This window comes from Canis aureus, chromosome 9 (assembly GCF_053574225.1).
Source record: "Canis aureus isolate CA01 chromosome 9, VMU_Caureus_v.1.0, whole genome shotgun sequence".
NCBI classification, from domain to species: Eukaryota; Metazoa; Chordata; class Mammalia; order Carnivora; family Canidae; genus Canis; species Canis aureus.
The window spans coordinates 37,909,574-37,929,549 of NC_135619.1; the positions used below are offsets into that span (position 1 = coordinate 37,909,574).

General features: G+C 39.2%; 1 protein-coding gene across 4 annotated transcripts in view; it reads left to right on the top strand.

The window, feature by feature from the left end:
- The window catches only part of DAAM1 (dishevelled associated activator of morphogenesis 1), a 166,610-nt gene that overhangs the window by 67,017 nt on the left and 79,617 nt on the right, over positions 1–19,976 (top strand). For all 4 annotated transcript variants that reach the window (XM_077909468.1, XM_077909471.1, XM_077909470.1 and 1 more), the window contains exon 3: positions 18,233–18,322. In XM_077909468.1, coding sequence (XP_077765594.1) covers positions 18,233–18,322 — 90 coding nt within the window. The remainder of the gene's footprint in view (positions 1–18,232; positions 18,323–19,976) is intronic.

Genomic DNA, 19,976 nt, shown 5'->3' on the forward strand with positions numbered 1-19,976 from the left:
TCACCATTGTCATTTCGTAATAGAGTTAGTTCTAGCCAGACCATTTATATCATTCAACAGATATTAGAGAGTGCAATCATTTTGCATGACTCTTGAGTCAACAAAGTAACGAAGGCTTTGTTACTGCCCTCCAGGGCTAATATCTGAACGGAGTGGGTCACTCCAGCTCTTCTAGGCCAGAATGTACCCATAAGCTTATTGTGTGACATAAGCCCATGAGAGAATACTATGGAGCTGATATTTGAGTTCTGGTCTCCTGAGTGGATTAATGGGCCTATTACCAACTAGAATTGGTTGGGCTCTTGGCAGCATATTTGTATTTTATGATGTTGATGGATACTTTCAATGTTTAAAGAATCTCTTTCCTCTCCTGCCCCTGCATGCAGGGACTCTGTTCTAGGTGTTAATCAGGAGGCTCAACATGGAAAACTAGAACCTGCTCCTAAATAGCCGATAGTTTCAGTAGCAAAAGGAGACCCATACAGGTTTATAACACCACTAAAGGAAGAAGCACAACCTACCTCTGCAGAGATTGTGGGTAGATGTGTTGTGGAGTGTAGGACGTAGTGATGAGGAGGTGGTCAGGGAAGACTTTCTGGAGGAGGTAAGCTGTGAGGAACAATTGAAGGTGAGACAAGAAATGAGGGGATCAGTGTTAATGGCTGTCTCAGGCATCTTAACCTAGTTCATTCCATGATAGCAAAGCCTTAGTGGTTACAAACTGCTGTAGCTTATCACTTGCTAGTGCTGCGTGTCCACTGTGGGGCTACTGTGGTTCTGTTCCTCACCATCTTTCATCCAAGACCCCGGCCTGAGGGAAGAGGGAGTAGAGACATGGTGAACTGCTAGCAGGCTCTAACCTCATGCTTAGAAATGTCACTTCTGCCCCCATTTCTTTGGCCAATAAAAGTTACAAGGCCACTCCTGAGTTCATAGGGTAAGGATAGATCATCCTTCTGTAGAGGCTGGCACCACAAATTGCATGGCCAATCCTGAGGTCATGGGAGGTGGGGATGGGGAGGAGGAGGGAGGACACATAGCCCTCTTCCAGGGACAGGCACTGAATCATCTACCATGATGGCTATCAAGAAGGGCAAAAATGATGTATTCACAGGCTTGGTTTTATTTCCCACTTAAAGTATTTTAAAACCAAAAGTCAACCTAAGGAGATAGATGTTGTTGATAGATGAAGGACTTCTTGGTGGTAGTGGATCTGGTGGGCAGAGCCTAGTACACTCAAAGCATCCATATCCACTGTCTTTTTTTTTTTTTTCCCCCACTGTCTTTTTAATTGTATTCTCTCAGACTCTCAAAATGAGACCTAAGCCAGAGCCTGTGTGGTGGCAGCTCCATGTTCATCTTGAAGACGGCTCATTGTTCTGTATTCATAAGGGAGAAAATTCCATTCTCTGCCTTATTGATGTCTTTATTCTGTGTGAAAATTGCCTACAGCTGTTAGTTGTTAAAAAGCCAATGCCAAACCAGGACTTTAAGCTGAAACCATTGGAAAACAAATTATGTTGAGGTTTGTATCTGTCCTGGTGAGTGACGGATGGATTTCTGTCTTTTTCTGACTTCGGGGACTTAGACCACAAATCCATCCAATGGCCAGGGGTGTCCTGGGGTAAGAGAGGTGGGTTCAAAGCCACTGGAATTTTCTGTTCTGGATTCTCTTGAGTGTTCACAGAAGAAGTTCTGCCTCTGCCTATGCACAGGAAAGGGAGGCCACGTGGGGAAGAGGAGAGTCAGATGAAGAGGCATGGCCTGTGGCTTCAGATCACTCTGCAACCTGTGGTGACTTCCTTCACCACAGGTTGGAATTTAAGTTTATTGCCTTGCCTATAAAATGGGGATAATACCATCACTCCGATAGGGTTGCTGTAAAGAAGATGACTTCTTTAAAAAGCCTAGTGCCTATTAAATGCTTTATACCCTACATCCTAATGCAATGAGAGGAATGGAAAGTAATTCAGGTATTTCCTGAGCACAACACCCTAAGCAGATATCCCAGGTTTTTCCTTTTCTTGAAAGATAATCTGCTTACTGTGAGTGAGCCAGAGTGAGTCCTAACTTGCAGGGCATTTTACCTCTATCTGTCGGAAAGCATCTTATCATAGCCGGTTGTTGTAAGCTGGTTTCCTTTGCCTTTTCTGATGACACAACGGCCTCCCACTTTAAGAGTGGTACTCAGTAGGTTGCTTGCAGAATTGCTTACTGCAGCCTTATCATCTCATAAATAAAGCAAACCTGAATGGGAGGTCAGCTGTGAGGATCTGTAAAGAAGGTGGTTAGCGAGGAGCACCTGCCCACAGGCAGTGGAATCAGACTCCTTCCAGTTTCAGGATGTATTGGTTCCTGGAGGTCCCAGTCCAAAACCCTGCTTGTCTTTTCTTTCAAAAACAGCTTTATTGAGTTCTAATTTACAGACTATATAATTCACCTATTTACAGTATATAACTCAGTGGCTTTTAGTATATTCACAAGTTGTGCAGTAATAATCACAATAAATTTTAGAATGGTTTCACGACTCCCTTACCTATTAACTGTTAAGTCTCATTTCTCCCCAATTCAACCATCCCCTGGCTACCTCTAATCTACTTCTGTTTCTGTGAATTTGCCTATTCTGGGCATTTCATAGAAATGGCATCATATTACATGTGGCCCTTTGTGACTGGCTTCTTTCAGCATAATCTTTTGAGTTTATCTATGTTGTATGTCAGTACTTCATTTCCTTTCACGGTTGGATAATACTTCACTGTAGGAACATACCATATTTTGTTTATCCATTCATCATTGATGGATGTTTGGGTTTTTGCCAGTCTTCAGCTATTATGAATAATGCTGTAAACTATATTCATATATAAGTTTTTGCATGAAAATATATTTTCAGCTCTCATGGTATAGACCTAAGAGTGAAATTTCTGGGCCCTATGGTAACATAATGTTTACCATTTGAGGAATTGCCAGACTGTTTTCCAAACTGACTATTCCATTTTACATTCCCACCTGCAGTGTGTGAGGGTTCCAGTTTGACCCCATCTTTGCCAACGTTGTTATTACCTCTTACAGATTAACCTGCTGATTTTAAAGCTGTTCAGTAGCTCCTGGAGAACTGAGGATATGTAATTTGGAAATTTTTAAACTATTTTTGTAACTTGTCAAATAGAAATAGTCTCTATGCTAACAATTTTTAACTGATTTGATATATTTTAAAAAATATTCAGTTAAGGGTTTGTGTTATCTCTGCTATGTATTTTATGTCTTTCAAGCATTAATCCTTTTTTTTTTCCCCTGTATTACTTCTCCCACTTTCTTGCCCCATTTTTTCTGCTTTGTCTTTTGCTTCAGCCACAAATTCTAAGCATAACCAATCTGAGACTCAACACTATTCGCATCAAATAAGATTTAGCTATGGTCTTTCTACAGCCTTTTAAAGTTCTTAGACTATTTTTGCCAACCTATTTGAAGACTCCTAGGCATTATTATAACTCTGTAAGTTCTCCTTATTCAAGTAACTTTTTCATCTCAATGTTAGAAGATTTCCTTTGGGGTGAACAGAAGAATGTGTCATTAATTGGTCAGTATTTTTTGGGTGTATGTGTGTGATAAGTACCTGCTCTATGCGCTGAAGTAACTGGTAAGCAAAGCAGTCCTGGTTCTTCATTAATCTGTGGTGCTGAAGGCCGAGTGGGGGAAACAGGCAATTAAATACGTAATCTTATCCAGTGTGCCTGAGGATTATGAGAGCTCCTCCAGTAGTATATATTGTTGAATAAGAATGTTCAGTCCTCCTTTTTCACGAGGGAGGGAGTCCCACTCACAGGTTCCATGTGTATAACCTTAGCTCTCTTGCCCCGTAACTCCTAGCTTCTCTTCCAGCTCCTCTTGGGAATTGCATAGCTTAGTCCTTCTTTCTTTCTCGATTTCTCTACAAATCAACTTGCTTTCTGGAAACACATTTTGTGGCCCTTGGTGCTATAAATTTCCTAGGAGTGAGCCCCCTTGGGGAGTTCCGCAGTCTTCCAGCTGGTGGGTAAGTGTCTAAGTCAGCATTGAATCTCAGCAAGGCCACTTGTCTGCAGGTGAAAGTTGGGTTCTCTGACTCCACTTCCATGTGTAAAAAAGTAGGTATTTTGATTTCCATTTTTGCTTGGGTCCTTAGCTTAACTGTCAATTAATCCCAAGCTTGCCTATAAAATGGGGATAAAAATTGCTGACACCTACTTCCAAACCCCACAGATTCTTAACCTAGTATGGAAGGGTGTTGGAAGGCTTGGTGGAGCAAGTTTCATTTAATGTAGGAAGTATAAATCAAATAGGAATATCCAGGCAAAGAGGAGAGAGGAGTGTTATAGACTGTGAGAGCAGGATGTGTAGAAGGCTGGGAGTTGAGAGAAAGCATGGAAGGCTCAAGGAACAGAAAGCTCAATATAGATGGAACATGAAATAGGCTGAGAGGACTGGGGCTTTGAGAAAAGGGGATGGGGATGGTGTATTATTGATTTAGTTATACATCTTAGAATCTTATTTGAATGAAAGGAAGGTGTCCTTCCTTATAGGTTTTCTCAGTGAACCAAATATTCGAAAGTACAGTGGAATATTCATTGATTACCTATACAAACATAGACATTGCTCTTTGCAGTCTCTGTGAGGTGTTGATAAGTTTAGCGAAAGGTGTCATGTCTTCTCGAATAGATTCTGAGTATGTTTTCACTTGAGTCCAATTGATGAGGTGAGATACTTTCTTGCTACAGCATATACTTCCTCAGGGTACTTTAATTTTGAAATGAAAAGGAAAGAGAAGATTATGAGGAGCACCCCCTTCTGTTCTTCCAACCAGTGCACAGACTCCTGCATACACCAGAAATTGGAAGGCTAAGGATTCCCTACAGAATATTCCACAGCAACAGTGATATTACAATTGGTATCTCCTAATGGGTTCCCTCAGCTCCCTTGCCTTGTAAAACATGCAATATGTCCAGCTGCTTCACCCAGCTGAGATTTTAGGTCAGAAACCAGGTTTGTAACCTGGTTGTGGTTTTGATGTGCTTAGCACCAAATCTCCACTCCTCTAGAACACACATTTGTTGTGTGTATTTGGAACCAATTTATTTAATAGATGTAATAGAGAAAAGCTTTCATTTCTAATATGGATATGAATTTATGGCTAATTGGAAATATACATCATGGACGCAAGTTTTCCTAAATCTGAAATGTGACCAATTACATTTTACACTTTTCTGGTTAATCTGTTTTCTTTTGAATCCACTGCCTCATCTTCATTTATTTGGCCAGTGGGTCTAATGTTTTAGGATAATACAGAGTGCTGTACCTTCCAGGCAATGTAAACTATTTTAAAGAAACTTATTTAAAATATTCATTAACAATCACAAAGCTACCATTTATACTATTGAAGATTGTCAATGAAAATTAAATCTTAACAGGGAAGGTGGTAATGATGGATAGGTTGATGGAAAGATTTATATCCTCAAACTATAATTACTTATGATAAGTGAGTTTTATTATTACTAATTACTGAGGAAATTAGTAGCCAGCATAAAATTGGAGAAACGAAGATAGCAGGAATGAGAGACTGTAGTTGATGTAACAGAGTCAGATGAATTCACGGTCAAGGTAAGCTGTGCCAAGTGAGTTCACTTGGGAATCTACATCGGTAATCTTTTCATTTTTCAATATATTCTGAAGTCACTTTGGTATGAAAGGCGCTACAGGAGTCCAAATTTGTCTTATGAATTTACCAGTGTACAAGTTTTGTTCTTTTCCTAGCTGTGTGAATTGTTACCCATCTTCTCAGGCTGCCAACATAAGTTCTTTTATTACTAGGACTATCTTAAGGTCTTTTAAATAAAAATTCTTCCATTATCACTAGAATTGATGACAAGTTTCAGCACTTTTTATCTCTTTGTTTTTAAAACTCGGCTTTCACACTAAGGCCAGGACTAAGAATAGTTTCTTACAGGAGCTATTCAGTTCCCTGTCTCCAAAAAAAGATGCAAAAATTGAGTAGCAAGACCATTTCATTTTAACCTGATTGAAGGGAAAAAAAACTGGTTGTAAGGAGTCAAGAGTTTTAATCTGTTGTTCCTTAGAGTCTAAAGGATTGCTCAGTAATTAAGCAGAGGAAATCAGACTGTATAAAGGCTTTAAAGAAATGTCTGGAATAGTCTCAAAGTGTTCAGTTGTCTGCAAGCCAAAAATCAGAACCCAATGAAATAATTGATATTAAGATTGTTCTGTTTTGGGGCACCTGGTGGCTCAGTGGTTGAGCATCTGCCTTTGGCTCAGGTTGTACTCTGGGGTCCTGGAATTGAGTCCCTCTTCAGGCTCCTCACAGAGAACCTGCTTCTCCCTCTGCCTATGTCTTTGCCTCTCTCTGTGTCTCTCATGAATAAATAAATAGAATCTTTAAAAAAAAGATTACTGTTTCCATAAGGTTAAAATTCTTTTCATTTGACAAACCTATAAAGATCAAAGAGAAAATTCTGTTTAGCTAATGGACATGATTAGTTGATAATGAAAAAAAGATTGAGTACGTCTTCTGACTCTGTGGCATTTTTGGATATATCAACTTGATGAATTTATAGAAAAATGTTCAGAACAGTGTGAAAATATGCAATACATCACAGAGGGAAGTGGGAATGTAGATATGGGCTTAAATGTGTTCGGTGCTAACATTCCTATGTAGAAGATATGAACTGCTGCCAATATACGGTCAATTTAAAGATGATCCCAAACCCAGAACTTTATAAAAAAATTATTTTGGCCCTCAGAACAACTGATGATTTGTGATACAAGGTGGTGTTAATATAGGTGGTTTTGCTTGCGTATATCTGTTGTACTTCTGGACAGAACATTACATTACTTCTAAGAATCAAAGTGGGTTGGCAGTAGATCTTCATCCCAAGAACAGTCCACATTTCTCTATACTGGTTGGAGGCCCTGTCTGCTTAAAGACCGTAAGATGGTCAACCTGTCTTCTGATTTACTAAACAAATTCAATAAAGCTTAAGGTAAAACCACAAAACTATTTTATTCCTTCTAGTACCAAATTTATATTTTATCTTGCCAAGATCATTCCAAATGTCCTTTTCTATAGGCTGTTAAGTATAGATTCTTGACTCCATGTCAGATACTTTGTTATAAATCAATACATTTATTTCTGGGTGCTTCTAATTTAGATTACAGAAACTGAAATGGGAGGAGGGAGTGTAGAGAGAAACATGAAAACTTTTAAATTTTAATATAAATTTAATATAAATAGCTGCAAAGCCATCTCAGAATTAATGATGTTAGAAAATGGTTATGAATCCCCTTGGCCTTGATGATTTTCATTACTACAAATTCTAAAGAGACTGAGCAGTATATACCTACTTAGCTTTTGACAACAATTTAAAATCTGATTATTTAACTTAATCCTCAGGCTACCATGTGCAGATCACACAAAGTCAACATACTGTACTGACTTGCCAGCTCTCTACATGTCCCCATATAAATCAATTCAGGTTTTAAAAGACGGGAAAATAATTTCATCTCCATAAGTCATGTGGTTTAGTAAGCTTTCAAGTGTAATTTTGGAAATATGTTTCAGTAATGGCTAGAACAATCTGGTAGTTTGTATAAATAACTGCACATGAGAATATATATTGATGCGTTGGGAATCATCTAAACATCATTTGCTCACATAAAACATACGTCACATGACCTGTGGGGGGTAAATGCCCAATATGTGGATGGTGTATTTCAGTTCTAACTGTCCTCAATAATCTTGATCTGCTATACTTGGAATCCTCCCCTCCCCCATCTACAATTCCCAGAATTACTCAGGAATTTCAGACTTTTTCTTAATGTGTGTTGTAGGAGCTCAGTACCAGTTACATTTTTTAGTTATGATTTTTTGGTTTATGCGTGAAGAACCATATCTCTCTATTTTTTTTGAAAGTAAGATCCCTAAAAATATAAATAAATATAGCAATTTTTTCCCTCTTGTCCAATTTTAAATGAAACCACTGGAAACCTCCTACAACTGCTGTTTATTCATTACACATTGGAATAGTTAAGAACTAAACCAAATGACTAAAAGCTCACTTAGAATGTATGTACAGGTTGTTTTCAGGAAAGATGGGCATTTCTTAGATGTAGAAGAAAAAGTCATCAAGTCTTTTACCACCTTTGAACAATCAGATGGTTTGAGTTTATTCCCATATGAACACTCATTATGTTAAATCTACCTATGGATAGACACTTTGGATTTTCAGAGAGCAGAATGACACACAGGCATTGTACTCGGGCTTTTTCATTCTCAGGAACCCCAGGGGTTAGAGTAGGGTGTAGCCCAGAGTGGGTGCTCAGTAAATGTATGTAGCTTGGATGAGTAATTACTAAAGGTTAATACGTGAAATGCTCAGTAACTGTTTGAATGCATGTTTGTATGTATATGTGTATGAATTAATGACTGCTGAATCCTCCAGCAGTTGCATATGTATTCTGAATTATTCTTGAAGTAGAAGTGATGAATTTGGGCTGATCCCAATACCCTTCTGCCCCACCCCACCCCCATCTACCTGTTATCATTCTCTTTAGTCATAGTCTTCATATGGGAGCACCAAAGTGTCTGGCACTGGGGGTGGCAGATTGAGAGGATAAGATTGATAATGTTTGAGAATTATTTTCTGTCCTTAACAGTCTCTCTACTATATATGACATGATAAAATAAATAGCGGCAATGTGGGAAGAGACCTATTGTGCTAAAATATCTTTTGACCCAGATAAAACTTAAGTGTCAGCTGGGCTGCCAAAAAGTCTCTCAAGAGAATGCTGAGCAGGTGTGGGAAGGGCCTGGTCTGGCAAGAGCAGCACAGGTGTCCTTGAGGGAAGGGGAACTTGTTTTCACAGTTGCCCACAGGGCCTTTGGGTGCCTTTCTACGCCCATCACTTTACATTGGTTCTTTCTCCCAGGAGACAAAATCCCTCCATTCATTCAATTAGGGAAACGCTGCTTAGAAATTCTCTCAGTTAAGCCTTGACAACAGAAGTTGTACCAAATCATAGATGTTAAGACTGGATATTTAGGTGACTGGATGAATATTAGGAGTTTCACATATATTTAGAAAGAGTTATTTATTTTAAATTTCTGGGACACTGCTGGTGATATATACTAGTTAAAAGTTAAAGTTGCTCTAATGAGTTTCTGGTTGAAATAACACAAAGAAGCTAAATAAAAAGCCTATGGGTTTAGCCGCAGAATTTGTCTAGCAAACCTGGTTATAGTTTGCGTTGCCAACTGTTAATGAAAGGAAGGGAAATAGCATAAAACACTTAACCACTGGTAGTTAAAAACTAAAAGTTATTTCTATTAGTCAGTTTTTGCTTGTGGGGTCTCACTTATTTTTATATATCAAATGAAAACATGCTTATTAGACACAGAGAACATTACTGTGTAGGTAGTGGTGAATCATATTGTGGTATTTCGTGTAATGACTAAGACTGTTGGCAGAAATCTTACCGGCTGAAAACCTTCAAGGTTTGTTCTCTTGTGTGTACACACCTATCTTGGGATTTAAAGTGCTCAGTTGTTTTCCATTTATATTTTCCCGACTGGTTAGGAACAGGTAATAAGTCACTGAATGTACTTCTATTTAAATGGACAAATATGGAATTTTACCTTCAAATTTCAAATCACTACTGTGAAAATAAAAGACTTTCTCTGTGGTTAAATTTGAAGAGCTGAAGTGGCAACCTGTGACTTATGGATGTGATGGCCATTTGCTTTGGTGGTGATATATGTTTATACTTTTTTTTTTTTAAGATTTTATTTATTTTGGAGAGAGTGAGTGTGCACGCAGGGGCAGACTGAGAGGGAGAAGCAGACTCCCTGTTGAGCAGGGAGCCTGACATGGGGCTTCTTCCCAGGTGAGCCAAAGGCAGATGCCTAACCGACTGAGCCCCCCAGGTGCCTCTAGATGTTTGTAAATTCGATGAAATGTCTCAGTCTACTAGTACATTTTCTGTCTACATTTGCAAAAAGTGTAATTTGGCCTTTTCCCCCATGATATTGTACTTATCACTATGTCATATGACTTAAGGCCTAGTGACTTGTCCCTCTAAGCATCTGACTTATTTCAGTCAGTAGTGTTGAATTATGGGATGGAAAGAAAGGGTTAATGACAGAAGGTTAAATCCAGAAAAGGCTAACATAGGGCATAAGTGAGGTGAACCTAAGGATTGCTGCCTACAGGCATGTGGGGAAATCTTTGGTGGGTGGGGGTAGGGTGGCTGAATTGGGCCTCCATGCTGTGGGCAAGTACCTGAAGTTTGTAATTTGAAGGAGAAAGGTTAGCTTTTATCTGAGTAATAATATGGTTAGAAGTTCAGTGAGGTCTGTACATTGAATCAGATGGCTGGTTACCTGGTAAAGGACCACTAAAAGCAAAAATGAAACACACAAAATAGTAAGTTAATTGGGAGGGTGACCCCTGGGACCTATCTTTGCTTCTCATTTTTTAAATTCTCCCTTCCCCTCAGCATTAATTGCATATCCTCCTACCTCTGCATGAATCTGTATTAGTATGTATGTAAAGAGTTAGCTTAACTCATTAGAAATAGAAATCCAGAATTCCTTTATTAGTGGTTTCTTGTTATCTGGAAAATTACTTGCTGGCTCACTGAAATCTATTGATTTGGTGGGTTTTCAAAGAATAAATGCTTTCAATACTGTTTTAGAAGCTTTATAAATAACTCTGTCTTTCAATGTAGCTAAATCTCTGAAAAGAGCTCTTTCAACTTATTCAAGACCTTTATTGTATATTTTTTTCAAAATTCCTTCCCTTGCTTTATCTAGCAAATCAATCCATTTCCTTATATTTATTATACTGTGCCAATTGTTTAATGATTTATGTAGATTTCTATATAGCGCTGCCCGATTACTATGGAGTGTAGGACCGGTGAGATTTCTTTGTACAGAACCTTTTAGAAGTAGGTCTTAATAATATACTTTGTTAGAGATTGAAGCCTAGAACTTTAGTTCCCACAGCTGGACTTCCCTCAGAGATCCTTTCTTCTTAATAAAAACTATATAATTTATTCCTTTTCTCCAAGATACTGTATCAAATACACATTTTATAAAGATATTAAAAACATAATATCTTCTCTAAGAGGAAAAGCCTATAGGATTTGTTTGCTGGTTTTAGTTTTCAAGAAGCTTGAGCTCTAAGGGGAGAGGAATTGGTGCGAATGTTTCTCCTTTTATTACTGACTAAATTATTTTCCTTTAATTAACTTAAAACTCTGTCCAACAAAGAATAATATGAAAGAAAATTCTGTGGCCAGGGAAAGGAGCTGGGCCACCCAAGTCTAGGGTATAGGAGTAGGAACTAAGTTTGTTTTGCTTGTCTTGGCATTAATTGCCAGTCCCCAAAACAATATCTGACTTAGCATGATTATAAAACAAAACAAAAAGTAAGGTGATCTAGGAGCATCCAGGATGCTTCCTGGGGTTGAGCTCATTACATTTGTTAACCTTTGTGGAAAACTTGCTTATTAATTCACAGAGGTACAGAGGAGCCAGTACTCTTCTGTAGCACCACCAGTAGGGAAAAATGAAAAGCAAAACCAAAAACACTGAAAAGGTTCTTGAGGATTTATCATTTAATTTAATGTATCATGTTACTTTGGTATTAAAGTATATGATATGTTAAATTAGGGGAAATACTATCTCTTAGTCTAAGTGGAATGCATATTAATAGAATCTATCTAATTTTCAAGGAAGGGGTATTTCATAGAAGTGATCTTTGGTTTCAAACAAAAATTGTATCTGAAATTTTAACAGTTCCCATAGCAAACTACTTATCTTAAAGGGGCCCACATTTTTCCTTTCTTTACATTTTTTTTTTCAAGTCAGTTTCTCTTCTAAGCCAACTTTTTGGTTTATCTAATGTTCAATCAGAAATTTCTTTCCTTATGGAGTACACAAGGTTATCTCTACTCTGAATTTTTTGTTTTCGTTGGGGCTCCAACAATCAAGCTTGATTCTTTTTCCTTAGCAGCTTTTTGAGATGTAATTTACGTGCTATAGAATCACCTATTGTAAGTGTACAGTTCAGTGAGTTTTAGTAAATGTGTGCAACTGTGCATCAGTTGCCACAGCCCTCCTCCAGAACATTTCTACCACCTTGTCCATTTTTGCAGTCATCTCTGCCTGCCTCTAGCCCCAGACAACCATTAATCTGCTTTCTGCCCCATAGATGTAGTTTTTCTAAAAATCTCATGTAATAATCATATAGTGATCCTGTTTTGTTTTCCATGGTGGCCTTTTTCAATATTTGAATTAAGTATCAAAATGAAAAATCTCTGTAATCTGTAATATTACTTTGAAGTAGTATCAGAGCTTGAAGGACCTAATATATTAAGGTGATTTTCAAGTTAGTTTGTATTACGTTCTTTTTCCTCCTCTGTCAACTGTGATTTTATTCCCCTCCTTGTCCAGCAATGTGTCTGAATGAGTGCAAGTAGGTGGTAAAGAGAGAAGGCAAAAACCATCCAGCAATTTTATATTTAAAGAGGAACCCCATGAGTCAGGTCTATGAGATATGCAGTAAGATTCAAACATAGGAACTGAAAGTAAAACTAGGCAATGTTCATGAGAAACCGTAGAATACTTCTTGACCTGCAAGTTGCAAAGATCCCTCAGAGAAGACAAAAAGCACTAATTCTAGAAGAAAAGATTAACAAATTAGACATTATTAAAATTAAAACACCCAGTGATCAAAATAGATTAACAAAATAAAAAGGCGATCTGTAGGCTAGGAGAAATAGTCTCTATATACCTAGGACAAAGGAGCTGTTTCCAAAATATGTAATGTTTTTAACTCAATAAAATTGGGCTTGGATAGTTCACAAAAGAACACATGGGAGTGACCACATGAAGTGGTTATATTCAGCATCAGTTATCAGGGAAATGCAAACTAAAACTACATTGAAATAACTCTTTGCTTAAACTAGATGGTTAAAATTAAAAAGACATAGCACCAATTTTTAGTGAAAAGGTGGAGTAACGTGGACTGCCATATATTGCTAATGGAGAATAAGATGATACAATCAGTTTCTTCAAATGTAGAGTGCTACAACCACTTCAGTGTATACTCTTGCCAAACGGAAAATTGTATTCTAGGGATCCCTGGGTGGCGCAGCGGTTTGGCGCCTGCCTTTGGCCCAGGGCGCGATCCTGGAGACCCGGGATCGATTCCCACGTCGGGCTCCCGGTGCATGGAGCCTGCTTCTCCCTCTGCCTGTGTCTCTGCCTCTCTCTCTCTCTCTCACTGTGTGCCTATCATAAATAAATAAAAATTAAAAAATAAAAAATAAATTCTTTCAAAAAAAAAAAAGATCATATGTTACACTGTATGTACATTGTACTGACCAGAAAAGGGGGAGGGGTGTTAATATTCCAAATACACTAATGATTACTAGTTCCTACAATAATCCCCTCCCTTCCTCCCTCTTTTTCTTCCTCCCAGCCTCTCCACCTTCCCTCCCCTTATTTTTTTTGGGGGGGGAGGGGCGGCAGTCCAGCTATGTCAGGTATTGTTTCAGAACAATAGTTAGTCAATTAATGGCAAAGATAATAGAACAAATTTAGTTTCTTCCCTCTGGGAATGAGTCCAGGATAGGCGTTAGACATCCCAGTAACATGACAGTAGCAATGTGATAAATGCTGTAAGAGAGGTGAGAATAGGGGAGCTGCTCACTCCAGGAAAGGCTATCTGAAGGGGACTAGGTGACACCTTGTAAAAGCTTTGATGAATAGGACTGATCCTTAGGTGTGGTGGGAAGGGGTCTCTGAAAAAAGGGGAATAGTGTGTGCAAAAGTTTCAGAAGTAGGTAACTGTGATTAGAAGTGCCAAAAGGTGGCTGGTGGTGGTGGTGGTGGCGGCGGTGGTGGCGGAAGAAGAGGAAAGGGGACAAGTTAGCATATCACAAAGTGCCTTTACCTACCTGCTAAGGAATTTTGGATCTATCCTGAAAAGAAAAGGAATCACTAAAGCTATCATCTTGTCTTCCTAACTAAATTCTTAAATTCCATAAAATCAAGGTCTGTTATTCATCTTTGTATTCTTTATAATGTCTGGCCATGGTCCTGGAATGGGTAGGACAGCGAGTAAGTGTTGATTGATCACTAAAGCTGTGATAGTCTCTTAGAGTCTTGCATGCTTGATTCAGCCATATTATTAAAATGAAATGAGTCAGAGCAGAGATACTTTTGGAATGGAGGGGGGGTGGGTGTCTATTACACTCTGGGCCTTGTGCCGAGGCATTCCCAGCCATTATCTAATTTAATCTATGTCATTCTTACTTAGAATCTGCCAGTGACCTCAGGTTGCTCTTATGAGAAAGATCAAAGGTCATAGTATCCTTCAAAGCTACTGTTCACTGTGCTGCTTTTTACCTATTTAGTTCCCATTCATCTCTCGGCTTTCGCTTCACTTCCTTGGGACAACCTTCACTGCCCTACCTTTCTCCACAACAGATGGACTGTCAGAGCTCAGCTTCCTGTGTGATCGTATCTTGGTTCATGTGATTATTTGATTTCCTTTCTTCTTGCTCAAGAATATGAGCTCTGTGATACTTTTTTGTCCCTTGCACCTAGCACAATGCCTGGCATTTAATAAACACTCCAAAAAAAATTTTGGTTGCCTGAATGAATCCTCGAGAGAATTCTATCAGATTTTTCAGATGAAGAAATTGAAGTCCAGAGGTTAAGTCACTTGTGCAAGTTTGCATAACTCGTGAAAGCCAGACCTGGAACTCAGGAATGCCTGACAACAATATCCTCTTCTTTCTGCTAATAGACACTGTAGGCTGTGAGTGTGGCAGATGGATACAGTTTCATATTTGCATCTGTGCTGTGATTCTACCTACCTGTTGAATGATCAATAGAATGGACAGCGTAGTGGTTAAGGACGTGGGCTCCGTAAACAGCCTAGACTCAAGTTCTCCTCCACCATTTACTAGCTTTATTACCTTGATCAAGGTACTTCATCTTTCTATGATTCAGTTTCCTGGAAGATGGGATAACAACACTCATCTTATCGGATTATTGTGAAAATAAATTAATTCATATAAAATAGTACTGCCGAGCACACAGGAAGTGCTCAATACTTGTTAACTATTACCAATATTCTTTTATTTTTTCCCCATTTTCTTTTTCTTTACATTTTTTTTATTATTTTAAAGAGATTTATTTTATTTATTTTATTTATATGATAGGGATGGTGGGGAGAGAGAAAGAAAGAACATGTGCTGGGGGATTGGGGTGCTGCAAGGGAAGAGGGGGAGAATCTTAAGCAGGCTCCATGCTGAGCATAGAGCCCAATGTGGAGCTGGATCTCAAGGCCCTGAGATTATGCATGACCTGAGCCGAAATCAAGAGTCCAATGCTTAACTGACTGAGCCACCCAGGAGCCCCTACTCTGTTTTCTTACTGTAATTCAAAATTATATCCAAAGACCCTATAGCAATTTTTAATTTTTACTTTATGGAAATTCTTTTATTGCATAAAACCATCTGCTTCTAAGTCCTAGTTCAACTGTGGAAGCATTTTTCTACCTCTAACAGTAAAACATCATAACATTAATAATCTTTGCTATGAATATCTAGGTTTTAGGATTCACCTGTTTCTTTATACCTCTGCTCTGCAAAAGCATACTGCTGTAGTGTAGTAAAAGATGCAACATGAGTAATGCTGTTTTCTCTCGCAAATCACAAACTTTTCTCCCAAACTAAGCACCATTATTATTGAGCTGTTTGAATAACTGACCTGACTACCACCGCCCCCCCCACACAAAAAAAACCCCTAATTGTTGGGAAGTGATTGATGTCACATTATTTTCCTCATTCATCAATAGGCGAGAGCAAGTATGACTTATAGGAAATTAAAAAGGGAAGAAAGAAAAATAATCAATTCACATATATAATGGTTGCATGCCAAAAATCTTAATATTTTTAGCATGTTCCCTCATAATAGAATTTTCTGTAAATATTTTACATTCCTTCCCTGATTGTTCATTGTTAAAATTCTTAACTAGTTTCTTGTGGTAAGAGTGTAATAGTGTGTGGGTGTGTGTGTATTTTATTGACCTAACTGTTTACCTTGCTCTTAAAAGAGCACCTGATTTAAGTCTAAATGACGAGAGAAATAACAATAGTGCGGCCACCCAGCTACCCTCCCTGTGCCAAGCATTACCCCATACTTAGTCCATGTTGCTAATCTTCACAATAGCCTTGCAAAATAAATGATATGTCCATCCTGGAGATGAGGAAGTAGAGGCTTAATGAGATGAAGAACTTCCCTAGGAAGCTTGCACCTTATCAGGCCCTGAGTGGCTGGGCCTTGGAGGGAGGTACAGGTGTTAACAGAATAGGGCAGAAGGGATAACCAGAAGCAAGCCTGGCAAAGTAAGTTGGGATTTTATTTATTTTAAAGATTTTATTTTTTTTATTCATGAGAGACATACAAAGAGAGGCAGAGACAGAGGCAGAGGGAGAAGCAGGCTCCTCACAGGGAGCCCAATGTGGGACTCGATCCCAGGATCCAGGGTCATGACCTGAAACAAAGGCTCATCCACTGAGCCACCCAGGAACCCCTGAGTTGGAGTTTTAAATCAACAGTCTCAAAGGCAAACTGAGGATCCCCACTGCTTTAATGAATTCTGAGTGTACCATAGGAAGGATGGGAAAGACAAGGAGGAACAGTGGGGAGGCTATTGCCAGGAACCATGGAGTGGTTATGAGAGCTTAAAGTTTGGGTGATTTGGTTTCACTGGGAATCAAAAAAAAAAAAAAAAAAAAAAAGGAAAAATCGTGACGCTTTTCAAGAAAGAAATAACAGGACTTGATAAATGGAGGTAGGAGTATGACATGTGAAGCCCGTGTCTAAGTGGTAGCATTACATTTATATACCAAAGCATTCAGAGGGGGGACATGTTTATGCTCCCCAAGGATCTCAACCTCATTGAGCCTTATTTTACAGCATCTTTTCATTATCTTACACCCAACTGTCTGCACCCTCAACTAGATAACTTTCCCTATAGTAATAGAAATGTACCAGATGCTCAATACCAGTAACACAGACCAGGGATGATTGAGTTATAAAATGCCAAGAGCTTTTCTCTAAGCACTTTATATTCATTATCCTCTTGTTGTTATTCATTAGTTATGGGTGTTTGTAGATTGCCTTCCCTTAGTGTCCAATCTAAGCTCCACTCCACTGTAAAATTAATGTTCCCAGACACTGATCTGAGAGGCTGAGTCTGGGTTCTGGAGTTTGACAGCTGCAGGCTGAAAACCAGCCCCATCTTTACCAGGTGTGTGGTCTGGAGCAAGCTACTTACCCAAACTCCCACCTCAACTTCCCCCAGCTATATTACAACAGACATTGTTACTACACAAGAATGTAATAATGAGTGGAACTCAGGTTTGTTGTGGGAACCAAGACAATGCCTACACACAATGCTTGGCCCATAAAGTGGTGAATAAATCTTAGTGGGGTTTGCAGCAATGAAGATGCCATGCGCTTGCTCATAACCTTCATTTGCTCTCCTTGGTCAAGAGAATAGCTCCTTTATTCTGACATTTAAGACTTTTCACAAACTGGTCACTCTCCACCTCCCAAACCTTTTAAGTGATGATTCTCTTTGCATAATTCCAGTACCTCAGCTAAGCCGGTCACTGTCCCCCAAACACACCTAGTCTGTTCTCGCAATCTCTGCCTTTCTGTTGCTGTCCTCCTCTCATCGTGTCCATGTTCTTCAGGTCCAGCCTGATACTCAGTGTTTGTGGAGCCTCCTCCCACAATCCCGCCCCTGTAGTATGAGTAATCCTTCCAAGCACTGGAGCTCTGATGGTCTTTAATGTTCCCTGGGTCCTTTACAGAAGCACACACTGGCTCAGGGCCTTCTGTCTATGCTCAGCCCACTTTACCACATCCTTCAATAAGTGTGGGGTGAGCCTTGTTCTTATTGCCACGCTCAGCCCCATGCCAGGGATATATGCTTTCTTAGTGATGGCAACATACACCTTACCTTCTCAATCTTTTCCAAGTTCACTGAAATGTATGTTGGCGCTTTTTTCCCCCCCTTTTCCCTAATTGGTGCTGATAACCTCTCCTATAGGAATGGCATTGAATCTATGAAATACTAATTACTATTTTTCTTCTCAGGATGAACTTGACCTGACAGACAAACACAGGGAAGCCATGTTTGCACTTCCAGCTGAGAAAAAATGGCAAATATACTGTAGCAAGAAAAAGGTAAGAAAATCATTATGTTTATGGTTAAACTGGAAAATTATCATTTTTCATGCCCTTTGCTCCCATTTCACTACCGAAATTCAGACCACTCTTTGTAACATACAAACCAGATTGTGGCCTGGTAGCTACATGGCACCGTGCCAACACCATATCCCCCACACCTGTAACCATTATTTCTAATCCTATGCAGCTAAGACCCAAAATAATAGTGGCGTACACAAAAATCAAAGTTCTCCCTCTATCCTTTACATAAAAGTTGTTATCTTGGTAGATTGAGTAGTATTCTGGGTCCTAGTCCTCCTTTCCCACCTGCAAGCACCTTTGCATTTCAGCGCCTTTAAGGCGTGGCTTTGTCCTCATGGTCCAAGGATCTCTCTGGCCATTTCATATTCCAAACTAAGGAAAAGGGAAGAAGGCACAGACTTCTCCACCTCCCCTCGTAGGGCCATGTCCTGGGAGTCGTCCACCTGAACTCTCCTCACATCTCACTGTTAGCTACATGGCCTCACCTGCAAGGAAAGCAGTTTTTATTCTGGTTCTCTTACCTTTGGAGAAGGGAGAATGGATGTCAGCACTCATGGTACTAGGCATTACCCCATGGACTGTATCTCCTGCAATAAAGTTCCCTCTGCCATCTTTAAAACTGTGGAACTAATCAAGTTCTTGGCCATCTTTTGCCATTTTTTCTTCTGTTCCAATAGAAATTTGAATCAAGATGGGATAAGCAGGAAGGGCAGGCTATGCACCCCAGGGAAATGTTACCTCTCTCTAAAGCAATAGACACTCTTGCCTCCAAGGAAATAAGAATAAACTGTAGCAATCCAATTTCTTTTCAAGACACAGTTTCGATCAGAGAAATCTTTTTTTATGTGACTAGCATGCATTTTGAGGCCAGTTGCCCACGTGACTGTCTCAGCACCACTGCCTCTTTGTTGCTGCCTTGTATGGTTGCTGTGCCATACTTTGCAGGAACATCTCTGTAGTAGTGAGCCTCCACATGTCCCTCTCTAGCCACACTTTGTGCCTCTGTGGGTGAGGCATCATGCCTTAACTCATCTTTGTAACTCCAGCATCAGACACATTGAAATAAGTGTATGATGAGTGAACGACTAAGTTGTCATTAGTGTTATGTTGAACTGTCAGAAAAATGTAAAGCACGATTAGTTTTCCCCCTGAGCAGTTAAAATTGATGAAACTATGTGTGGGGTTTGGTTCTGGGGGCCTTTGCTGAGACATGTGTCCAGCTGTAACTTCTCTTATGATTTCTGAGTTGCTACCAGGTCAGACCAAGTTGTAGTCTTAAGGATTTCTAATCTATAGTAACCAAGAAAATGTGTTTGTGAATGACTATGTCCTCTTTCCCTTTTGTACATGTATCTCTTTTGTTGAACTGATTGTCATGACTCAGGAAACAGATATTACACACTGGGAAAGAATTGTAAATTAAAAATAAGAAGTGTTCAGTTCTGAAAGTGATGATATTGTATATTCTTTGAAAACAAGGGACCTTTTCACGAGGCCACCTTAAAGACTTAGCCCCTGGAACTGAGCAGGAAAAATCTTCAAGTGCCTGTGTGTACGTAGGACATTGCCTATTTTGGCTCATCCAAATGCTGAGTTTTTTCTCAAAATTAGGAAACAATATGAAGTGAGG